Raw genomic sequence first — 12,408 nt, forward strand, 5'->3', positions numbered from 1 at the left:
TAAACCATTTATTGTTGCATAAAAACTGTAACTTCAGCTTCTCATGGAAATATTTCTGCATTGCTGAAATACCATTATCTCCTATAATAGTGAATATTTTCACTATTTTCTTGTGAAAACATGACTCCTCTCACTGATTTAAAATTTGGTTGCTTGAAACAGAATGTGTTTTCTTCATTTCCTATTTCTGTTAGAATGGTCTGAAGAATAATTACTCTAAAAAAAGGGTGAAGAGGCCAGGTATGCCCATGGTGACATCCCTTCTTTGGCTTCACATTCTCTTAGCACCTTGTTCCCAGATATCAGTAACATCTTATGGGAGGTCATACCAGGCTATTTGGTGCCTGCTCTGGTGTTTCTACCTCAGAATTCAGGTAGTTTTCTCTCGGAAATTATGTTGATATTCAAAACACTGATTCTGTAAGGGTTGATGTTTATTACGTGCTTTCCAGCCATATGTAATGGGCATATGTACCCTACACACAGAGGCAAGCCCAGCCAGAGGAGAAGTCGGGGACGACTGGACTAATACAGTATTTCCCACGCCAGGGTAGTGGGCTACGATGAGTTGCTGCCAAAAAAGTAAAGCAAGCCAGACATTTGTTTGTTTGGATCTTTGAAGTGAAGGACAGACAGAAGAAGAAACGGGAGTTGAAAACAGGAAGATGTGTCTGGTCAGGTTTGCGGCGTGGAGCATGGCACGTGTGTTGGAGAGAGCTGACTTCTGATCTCATAGTTCTGTGACCTGGTGCAAGCCACTTCTTTCTTTAATCTTCAAGAGTTTTTGTTTGTCTTTGTCTGCAAAATGGGGATAGAACCTGTTCAAATGGCATGGATATCAGATAGTGGGACCATATGACACATCTCTGGCACCCAGTGGTGCACAGTTAACAGCAGCCTCTTGCAAGGCCCTGGGTAGCTTGCTCTCAGAAGGTTCAGCCTAAATTAGTGTCAGGACCTTGGATAGCTCTATGGAATCCTGATCCTTTGCAAGGATTGTGGTTAACTATGAGCTAACTGTTCCAGAAAACACTTGTTTGCTGGGAAGGACCCTAGCAATCATGCATCTGATCCTTTCCACAGGTTTGGGAGATGTTCTTTCTATTGGAAGTCCACAGGATGATTTTAGTGACACGTGAAACTGTATCAAAGAATATTCAATTATATAATGAGATAATAGTCCTTTTTCATGTGCTTAAGGCAAAAGGTACAGTAAGCTGTTTTATCTTTTAGCACCTCCCTGATACTTGCCACTCTTGCTTTTGAACAAATGGAAAACACAGGTCAGACTCAGAGCCTTTGGCTCTAATTTAATCCTATATTATTCTCATTGTATTTATTTTTGCACTTACCTTCTATATTTGTGGTTAGAGATCATGGTTTTCTGTTTATGGTGGTAATTCAGTTTTTCCATTAATATATTTATTGAACATAAGAGAGAATATTGAATTCTAGAAAATATTAAGTAAACAGCCCAAAGGAATACATGCATATGGCAAAAAAAAAAAGAATTGGGAAAATGGTACAAGAGTGATTGAAGCTTGGATTAGTTCACCCCTGCCTCTTGTAGATGGTAAAATGCCAGCCCAGAGAGGGTATGGAACTTGCCCTAGCCACTTATTATTTGGATCTTCTGACCCTGTGGTTCTGTGTCTTTGCCCCCACACCACCCTGCTTTCCCAAAGCCTTTTGAACAAGGCTCAATTTTCCAATTTACCCCATTATCCTGGAAAACTTAGGGAGGGGCAGCCTTTCTGCAACCTTTGTCATGTTCCCAATGATCAGACGATCTCCCTGCTATGAAATAAATAGCTGTGTCCTGGAAGTAGGGGGAAATGCCCCACAATTCCAGTATTGGAATGCAAATGAGCAATTAGAGTCAATTAAGCAGGATACAGTATAATTACCACCAATTGTGCTAACCTTTATATTCAGGAGGACTTGACCTGCTGAAAGGAAGCTAAACAATAGTAAAAAAACCTCTTCCTCAACCAAAGCATGTGCTTGGGGCAGGAACCTCATTTCACAGGGGCCTCAGAGGTCTGACAGATTAGACCCTCCTTCTTCCACACCCACCTCTCTGGGTCGGAGCCATCTCTGGCAGCAGCCGGAAGCAGCCAGGAAGCAGCCAGCCTTTATCGTACCTTCTCAGTGACTTATTGTGTCTGTCACCAAACACTGCATAATTTACCATAATTCCTGAGGCCTGCTTGGCTCATCCAGAGAATCCTGTAGCGGCAGGCCTCTTGAAAGTGATGAATTTAGCTGGGGATTACCTTATATCTGAACTTTCTTGCCCTCTGTATCTGGACTGATCTGTCTTTTGAAGCCAAATCTCTTACTTCCTTATTTAGAAACCCTCCTCTCTTGCTCTCTCTCCATGTCCCTCTGCATGTGTGTGCTCTCTCTCAAATAAATAAATACATCTTTTTTAAAAAATCAGATTCAATTTTCTGAATCCCATTTTATGGACCTAGCATTTCATAGGACAGAGCACGCAGTGGTGTTCTGAGGCCCTGCAGCCTAACCTCAGGATCCAGGATCTCAGCCTGCTGATTTGTTTATCCTTCTACCAAATATCTATTGAGCATGTTTTATGTGCCTTATACTGTCCTGGGCACTGTGGATACAGCAGAGAAAGTAAAAGACAAAGCTCCCTTACCTCAAGGAGGTTATGATTTAGAAATCTGAAGCTTACAAGGCAGTAACACAGCTGATGGAGAGCTGCTGGAGGTGCTCAGAGGGTGCCAGAGTGATGGGGACGTGGGTGGAGTAGGGAGTTGAGGAAGGACGTGGTACTTTAACCCCTCAACAATGGTAGCTAAGAGGATCCTGGGTTCTGAGGTGAGACTGAGGTACAGTATCTGTCCCCCAATTCATGGTTTCACTTTTTCCCATTTCAGTTCCTCACTGGAAGCAATGATCATCCTTCTGATGTCAGAAGACTGGTAGTAGCCTAACTCTGTGTCACAGTGCCTGCGCCATTCCTCTCACTTCTCATCACATGTGCATTTTATCATGCCAGCCTCACTCAAGGATGAGTATAGTACAGTGGGATATTTGGAAGAGAGAGACCACATTCATGTAACTTTTATTGTAGTACATTGTTATAATTATTCTAGTTTATGCTCGGTTATTGTTTTTCACTTTACTTTGCCTAATTTATAAATTAAACTTTGTTATAGGTATGGACATACAGGAAAAAAACATATATAACATTCTGTATTACCTGTGGTTTCAGGAATCCTGTAGGGGTCTTGGAACGTATCTTCTGTGGGTAAGGGTAGGGGGCTACTGTGCTTCCTCCACTCCTCTGGGCCACAGCTGCCTGACATATAAAGCAGGCAGGACAATGATATTGCACCTAGAAGGCAGGGTCCCTGACTTGAAGGAGTCCTAGCCTTGTGGGATTTAAGATATACTCAGGATGAATACCTAGGACTGGGTGTTACAGATAAAGGGGGACATGAAAAGATAAGGAGGACTTACCCTCAGGGAGGCTGGCACACTCCCTGAGGGTAAGGAAGCTGGCATAGCAGAGGACAGAGTGGTTGGGGGAAGGATGGAAGCTAATCAAGTCACACAGCAAGTCGGGGCAGAGTCAAGGTTAAACACAGGTCATCTGACTCAGACCCCAACCCTTTGCACTGTATCCCACAACCTTGAATGTGAGCCTGGGGAGATCAGGAAAACACATGCTGGACTCAGTTTTGAAACCCAGGCTGCAGCGTGGATAGCATGGGGCTGTCCTGGACGGAGCAGAAAGATGACACAAGTTCCCAGTGATGGGGCTGAAGAGGGGGCATCATGTCAGAATATAGTTGGAGATCAAGTTGTCCAGACTCGCTGCCCCTGATTGAATGTGGAAGAATTTGGGGGAAGAAGGGAGGCAGGCTCCAGTTTGAACACCTGGAGCACAGCCTGGGAGACAGTATTCTCAGCCCATTTCCTCACTGTTGGCTAGTTTGACATCTTTCTTGGCGGACTCAGCCTTTCCAATTCCTGCTTAGTGTTGGAAATCTAGCTTCAACCCCACTGTCAGAGCCAGAAGGCTGAAACTATCCATAAAGAAGCTTCCAGCCCATCTCTCTAGCCTCCTTTTCATGTTTCACATTAGTCCAGTGGGTGTCATGATCCCAGGTCTGTCATTCAGGTATGCACATTCAGCAGTTCTTTCTTTGAGCACTAGATCTGGGTCTTACCACTCTGGGGACAGGCACTAAGGGCCTGCAGGACACTATGAATGCATCAGTGAAAAAAAGGGCTAGAGCAAGAGTAGGAGATAGTGGATTTCTTCCCAGTTGATTATGGAGGCTGCCCAGAATACTGTGGAGGGTCTTGAGGCTTAGCTACATCCAGGCTTAACTTCAGAGAATATTGTGATCAATTGGTGATGTCTGCCATGAGCACAGGCATGAGCACATGGGGGATGTGGCAGCGTGCATGCCTTTTATGTGCAATTTCTTAATGACAAGGTCTGTATTGTTTGCATAGTCTATGGCTGTTCTCAGGAAAAATCAAAGATATTTTCCAGGTGTCTAGTATAGTTGAGGGTTAAAGGGGCTGTTGGGAGAACTGGGACCAGTGTCAGATACAGGCTGTCCTCAGCATTGCATTTTCGACTTTCATACCATTCTCCACTTGTGTCCATTACATAATGATGCCCCTAAGCCACCTTTTGTTCCCTGACTCAAAGCTCTCAAACCTCAGCTCACAAAGGGATTTTTTCTAGCTAACGCCTGCCAGCCCGTGGTTTCATTTTGGCAGCCTAAGTCATTGTCTACACTGTGGTCTTTGGACAGTTCATCTGAATATTTTCTTTCCCTTATGGTTTTATTTTAAAAACTGTAAAAATGAAGGTGTGGATTTCAGTGGCGGGAGTGTAGTTCTCCTCAATGTAATGTAGAAGCAGAGCATGCATTTAGAGCTCTAAACAATGGGATTACTTCAGAAGAAACATTAGCCATTTAATAAGTCATGCCAGTTTGGACCTTGAGGAACAGTCCGTATCCATGTGTATTGCTGAGGGCATGGTCAGAGCTCATTTGGCCAGGTTATAAGTGACGCCTTAATGACACCCTGGTGGCCCAGTATATTCAAAACAGACCAGACGGAGGGATGCCTGGGTGGCTCAGTCAGTTTGCGTCTCCTTCAGCTCAGGTCACGATCTTAGGGTCCTGGGACCAAGTGCCACATCGGGCTCCCTGCTCAGTGGGGAGTGTGCTTCTCCCTCTGCCTGCCACTCTCCCTGCTTGTACTTGCTCTCTCTGACAAAAAAATAAATAAAATCTTTACAAAAATCCAAACAGATCAGGGAGAGCATAATCAACAAGTTTAGTCACATCAAGGTTGTCCCACATGGTAAGGTTAAAGTCCTATAATTTTCAATTGTTCTTCTGTTTTACATGGTTAACATTCTTTCCCTTAGATTTTATGAGCATGGGGAGTTAAGACAGAAATATCATTATTCAGAGCCTGGGCATTCTGGATAATTAATCTTCTGCCATACCGCAGAGACAAATGTGGAAAGTATGCAATTAAAAGCAATAGATTTTAGCGTCCCCCCTCCTTACTTTTCATAGACACAAGCTGGGTTGGATGGAGTGTGGGGGTTCATTGTGAAGGGAGAGAATCCATAATTTATATGAAATGCTGAGGATCCATGATAGAATATGCTCACCAGACTAAGGGAAACAGCACAGCACAGTTTACCTCTATGGGCAGGAACCGTCAACCCTGTTGATTGCTGGCCTCTGATTTTTTACTGTTAATATCAGCCATGGGCTCTTGTTCTTATATATCTAACTCACATTCACCTTTTCTGGATCACATGGTATATTACAGCAAGAGATTATTTGAAACAATCATGTGGCATGTCCGCGGAGCCGATGGTTGTTCTGGAAGCAGGACACTGAAATGGCTGCAGCCAGGTTGTGAGCAGGCTGAGGCTGGTTCCGGCCTTGTAGGTTAAGGACGATGTGTGGATGAAACAATCCAGCCCTCCAGACATAAGCAGCGTCCAGTGACACCTCCCCTTCTGCAGGTTCTTATTTCTTGTTTTTGAGGACTGGGTTTCCTGCTGTGCCACTCACCAACCCAATGACTTACCTACCTTTGCTTTTATGTAAAGTATGGCCTCTTACCTTTTAGTTTACAGGATGCAGCAGGTTAACTGTTTCTCAACAGTAACGGGTTTTTTTTGTTATTGTTTCATTGTGTTCCTGTCCCCTTCCTGTCCCTCCACTGCGCATAGTGGAGCATTCTTCAATGAAATATAATAGGGCAGTTAACACAAGGATACTGTGTGTCATACTGTAATTAATGTTTCTTTTAAAAAAAGAAAAAGATTTTTAGGGGCACCTGAGTGGCTTAGTGGGCTAAGCCTCTGCCTTCAGCTCGGGTCATGATCTCAGGGTCCTGGGATCCAGCCCTGCATTGGGTTCTCTGCTCAGCGGGGAGCCTGCTTCCCCCTCTCTCTCTGCCTGCTGCTCTGCCTACTTGTGATCTCTGTATGTCAAATAAATAAATAAAATCTTTAAAAAAAAACGATTTTTAAAACTTATTTATTTGACAGAGCAAATGAGAGAGCACCAGCAGGGGGAGGAGCAGCAGCCAGAGGGAGAGGGAGAAGCAGGCTCCCTGCTGAGCAGGCAGCCGGGACACAGAGCTTGATCCCAGGACCCTGGGAACATGACCTGAGTAAAAGGCAGATGCTTAACCGACTGCACCACCCAGGTGCCCTCTGTATTTAGCGTTTCTATTTCAGTTTTTCTACGATGTTAATTTATATGAAAATAAAATAAATAATTCAAGGAAAAAATCCAAGAGGAAATGCTGTATAAATGTGGCTATTTCTATTGTCACATGTGAAGTGATTGGCATTTAATAGGATTTTATTCTCTTCTTTCCTCTGTCCCCATTTCCCATGTCTTCAACTTCTGCTAATCCTTTATGGGCCAATCCCTGGATCACCTCCTTGGAGAAGCCCTTCCTGACTGCCTCTGTAATTAGTTCCTCTGTGCTCCTCCATCCTTTACTTTCTCCCCTGATCACATAATGCATTACCTACATGTCTGTCTGTTCTCCTAGTGGGGAAGCCTCTTGAAGCAGAAACTTCCATTCAAGACTCATTCTTATTTGTGTATTCCAGAATCTAACTCAGTGCTTGGTACGTAGGAGTGTTCTGGGTGTGTGAGTGAGTGAGTAGGGGAGGAGTGAGTGAATGAATAAACGCACAGAGTGAAGGACTGGACTGCCGTAAAAGAAACCCTGGACTGAGAAACGATTCCACCAGAAGAATTAAGACCATAGGTCATAGAGCACAGGTCCTTGATTGGGGCACTCTGAGTCTTTGAATCAGTCCGAAAGCTGGACACATTTCTGTGTCTGTGCACCTTTGGGGGAAGGACAGAGAGTCTGTAGCTGTCCTCGGATCCTCAGAAGTGTCCGTGGCTCCCACATGTTGACAAGTTGCTGATCTAAACAGATGGAACAGGCAGGCCCCACTGAGAGGACATGATCAAGTTACTTCAGAGGAGAACGTGACAAAGAAAAAAGTGAGAGCCGGAGGGGACACCGAGTCCTGCAAGGACCTCAGGTGAAGGTGTGCCCCAGGACAGGAACTCCCAGAGTGGAGAAGGTGTGGCTGTTTCCTTGTAAACAGTTCTTGTATAAAGAAACCCAGGGGGGATTTTGGTACTTGTTCAGAAGTGTGGGCTGAAAGGGCTGCCCAGGTTCCTTGGGTCCTCCAGACACACCCCGCGGAAATGAGCCCTGGCACACACTGGATCTTTCTCGCCTCCGATAGTGCCCTCCCTGACTCCTCTCCTGCACTTTTCTATCCTATCCTTGACTGTGAAAACTCAATTTTACTCAAGAGCATTGTTTTTTAAAAATGTGGATCATGGCCTGTTGGTGAATTGTGACTTGCATTTAGAGCATCATGACCAGCTCTTTTTTAAAAATAAGAAATCAGATATGATAGAAAATATTGAGTGCATCACACATGGAAGAGTGAGTATTTTGTGAAACATCCTGTTTCAGCTCGATGTGCATTGAATTTTGATATCCTGTATATTACCTTCTGTGGGGTATGGCCACAAATGACTGAAAAGCACTGATCTCAAGCATCTTTCTCAGTACTCAGAAGATACTCAATGAAGGAACTGGCCCTTGAAGGGTCCAGATGGTGAGAGATAAGATGGGAGAAGAAGCCATGTGGGATGTTCATATATCCCTGCACTGGGAAGCCCTTTGTGCCAGGCCAGGATTTAGGAGCCTGCCATGTCGCCCCCACATGACCACCCCTTCTTGATTCTTTCCTCTGCTCCCCTGGGCAGGTTGTGTATGTCACTGCAACATTTCCATATGTCATGCTTCTGATCCTCCTGATCCGAGGGGTCACGTTGCCCGGGGCCTCCGAAGGCATCAAGTTCTACCTATACCCCGACCTCTCCCGGCTCTCCGACCCACAGGTAAGAGTTGCTTGCTCAATGCCCAGTTGCCCATCACACCTGGGAAGCCTTCTGTGGGCCTCTGCTACTAACCCAGGGACTCACCAGCTGGCTGAGTACGTGGAATCCTGTAGACCCCTTCTCACAGCAATAATTTTCAATACATACCTTAACATTAACAAAAAACGAATTTGTGACGTGGTAATAAAGCATGTGCTCATTTATCAATATATCAAATAACAAGATTCTGCAATAGGTCCATTCGTTTTCATGATTTCAAAGTAGTGATGATCATAAAAGACCTTTGGAGATATCTGTACTGTGATATGAAAGTATCTGGAATTTCTACTGCTAACAATACTGTAATTTGTTGTCTGCCTTCATAATTGAAGAAGTGCTGAATTTCAGAGGTTAGTGACAATAAAACACACGTTTTGCTCCCACCTAAGGTCACAGATCCCTGCAGCCATGCATCTCAGCCAGAGGAACTGGGTCTGTGTTGGTGATTGATTTTTCTTATGGGTGTAGCTCACAGAAAGAAGACAATTGGTGAAGACTGGCTCCCCTGTTAGTTGTCTCCAGGAAGGCATTGGCTTCCTGTTGTATATGTGTATATGTGTATATGTTGTATATGTGTATTGGATAGTGACTGTTTATACCTAACCTTCCCTAAGTGGGTAGTGGGGGTATGCCTGGGGGTACATTAGACGAGAGATGAAACCAAACATCTTGCCCAGGAGTATTCAGCCTCATTACTTGTTAGAAGCTCCTGGAAACTTTCAAAAAATCCCAATTCCCAGACCAATTAAATTAAACTTTCTGGGGGTGGGTCCTAGGTATCAGGATCTTCTAAAGGTCACCAGGTAATCCCAGTGTGTATGTCAGATAATGTGCTCAAAGATATTTGATGGATGTGGAGACATCCATTTTTCTTTTTTTTACTGAAGTGTACTTTACATATAATGTTACATTATTTTCGGGTGTATAACACAGGGATTCACCATTTTTATACATTATGAGGTGATCACCATGATAAATCTAGCTACTGTCTGTCACCCTACAAAGTTGTTATATATTATTAACTATAGTCAATATAGTGTACCTTGTATCCCTGTGACTTATTTATTTTATAACTGGAAGTTATACCTCTTAATTCCCTTCCCCTATTTTGACTACCCACTCCCCAGCAGCCACCACATTGTTCTCTCTATCTAGGAGTCTGGTTCTGTTTTGTTTTGTTCATTTTTTTTTTTTTTTTAGATTCCACATATAAGTGAAATGCAGTATTTGTCTTTCTCTGACTTACTTCATTTAGTGTAGTACCCCAGGTTCATCCATGTTGTCACAAATGACAAGATTTCATTCTTTTTTATGGCTGAATAATATTCCATTGTGTCTCTACACCACTTCTTTATCCATTCGTCTCTCCACGGACACTTGGACTGCTTCCACAATTTGGCTATTGTAAATAATGCCACGATGAACATACAGGTACCCATATTTCTACTAAAACAAACATAGATGGATCATGCATTAGAATGTAGAATCTGTATTCATAGAAGATAAGCCTGCAAGAAATTCCAAGTGTGCAGTCTGTGGCTTCCAGCCACCCCCTGTTAGGAGAAATTGGATGGGAAGGTTTATGGAGGGTGAGTTACTGTAGCTCAGCTGTACTCATTATACTGATTAAGTCCATGGTGGAGTGGCAATGTGTACTCATTTCTATCTCAGTTTGCTGTGCTGTGAGGGGCCCCCGAGGCTCAGGGCACCATCGGGCATCTGAGGCAGCATCCTGAATTGCATGCAGAATCCCTAGGAAGAAGGAAATGAGCTCCTGACTGTTGGCCTTGCCAATGCCAACCTATGATGGCAAAGGCTCAGTTGGAGAATCGGTTTTGGAAAACCTATTTCCAGAATCACTCGTCTGTGCATTTGTGTTAGATCCACAAATTCTTGACAGATTTTCTGTTCTTTCCTCTACTCATGGGCCTCCTTATCCTGGTCCTCAAGGTCAGGCAAGAGATTCTGAGCATCACCCAGAGTTTCCAATCCTCAATGATTATTGAGACACCTTGGAACATGTTAAAAGTGCAATTTCAGGGGTTATGGGATGGAAACTGCACATCTATATTATTAGAAAGTTGTAGAGGAGATTCTGATGGTCAGAAAAGTTTGGGAAAACCCAGCCACCACCTATAACCATAGAGCCCTATCTACACATGTGCACACATGCGCCACAAACTCACACCCACACACAGAACAGAAGTGAAGCCTGATAGTCCACCATTCAGACTGCCTGCCCACACGATTCCAGTCTCCTGCCATCTATGTCCTCCTAGGCCTTGGCTCCCAGGCCAGCACTTACCTGCAAGGCTGTTCTGTGGAATGGCCTCTTGGAATTGTGGCCAGCACATTGGGCCAGCAGTCTGGACCTGGTTTTCCTCTGGCTCTGCTGCTGATCCTGAGTGACCTTGGACAACTTCTTCCTCTTTCTGGGCCTCAGCGTTCCCACTAATGACATGAAAAGATTGAATTCAGTCAGCAGTTTCAAAGTAGATCCAGAGAATCCTGCATTTTCTGTGAACGTGGGTTGACAAACTGACTTACAGGCCAGATTCAGCCCTCTGCCCTTGTTTCATAAATAAAGGTTTATTGGAATGGAGCCATGTTGTTTGTGGCTGCTCAAAGGCATAACCCAGAGGCAATGTGGAGTAGATGAGACAGAAACCATATGACCCCTTGTGTCGAGGGTGCCAAGACCCCACACACGTTGAGTGATTGACTAGAAGGGCTCAGAGGACTCAGCAGTTATACCCTTGAATGTAGTCTATTTTCATCATCAGATGAAGTCTGGAGGAATCCATGCTTAGTCTTCCCATGGTATTCTGCCAGGAGGAGACACCCTGAGCATCTTCCTTCTTGTAGTATCAAAATGCAGCAGCATGTGGTCAGTATTTCTGCCCAGAGGAGATTGCTCAGGACCTGGGTTTTTAATGAAGAAGATTGATTAATTGATTGATAAATATTTTATTAATTTATTTGTCAGAGAGAGAGCATGCACAAGCAGGGGGAGTGGCAGGCAGAGGGAGAAACAGGCTCCTTGTAGAGCAGGAAGCCTGATGTGGTGCTCAATTCCAGGACCCTGGGATCATGACCTGAGCTGAAGGCAGATGCTTAACTGACTGAGCCACCCAGGCATCCCAATGAGGAAATTTTATTAAGTGCACAGATACTTTCTGGCCATGTGGTCAATCACACAGACCCCAGAATTCCCGACCTTTAGAAGGAAAGCAGGTGCTCACCGTAAATTGTCTTGCTTGCATAAGCAATCCAGGCAGGCTGGCCCAGCAGAATTCAGTGCCCCAGACATCTGAAATGACTGTGTGACTTAGTACCAGGGGGAACATCTTACCTAAGTTCCCAGACACCAGTTAAGAGCCATTCCTGCCAGCAGGCCCTTTGGGACAGCAACGTCACGCCCCATGTTGCTCTCTACCTCTGCTGCTACCAACCTGGTCCAAACACCACAATCTCCCACTTGACAGGAGCCTCCTAACTGGTCTTACAGAAAGATCTTTTGACCCTTGTTGGCCACTCTCATACACCAGCAGAGTGACCTTTCCGAAATATAAATATGACAGATACCTCTTTGCTTAAATCCCTTCTGAGGTTTCCTGTGGTCTTTGGAATAAGATCCAAAGGGAAGGACCTCCAAGGGCTTCCTTGAACTGCCTCCTTGCTTCATCCCTCCTCCCTTCCCGCCTTTATAGTTCATCCCAGATACTGGCCTTCTTTCTGCTTTGGGACCTTTGCACATGCTGTCTCTCTGTTGAGAACACTCCCTCTTTCTTCCCCAGATCCCCCTTCCTTACCTTGCCCCCTAGCCACTCAGTTTAAACATCACGTTTTCAGGCAAGTCTTTCCCAGCTGCCAACCATTCACCCCCAAGGATTTC

At 44.5% G+C, this 12,408-nt stretch overlaps 1 protein-coding gene across 1 annotated transcript in view; it reads left to right on the plus strand.

Moving 5' to 3' along the window:
• SLC6A11 (solute carrier family 6 member 11) overlaps positions 1–12,408 on the plus strand; it is a 128,524-nt gene that overhangs the window by 51,834 nt on the left and 64,282 nt on the right. The window contains exon 6 of the mRNA XM_032327206.1: positions 8,340–8,474. Coding sequence (XP_032183097.1) covers positions 8,340–8,474 — 135 coding nt within the window. The remainder of the gene's footprint in view (positions 1–8,339; positions 8,475–12,408) is intronic.

Source organism: Mustela erminea, chromosome 1 (assembly GCF_009829155.1).
Source record: "Mustela erminea isolate mMusErm1 chromosome 1, mMusErm1.Pri, whole genome shotgun sequence".
NCBI classification, from domain to species: Eukaryota; Metazoa; Chordata; class Mammalia; order Carnivora; family Mustelidae; genus Mustela; species Mustela erminea.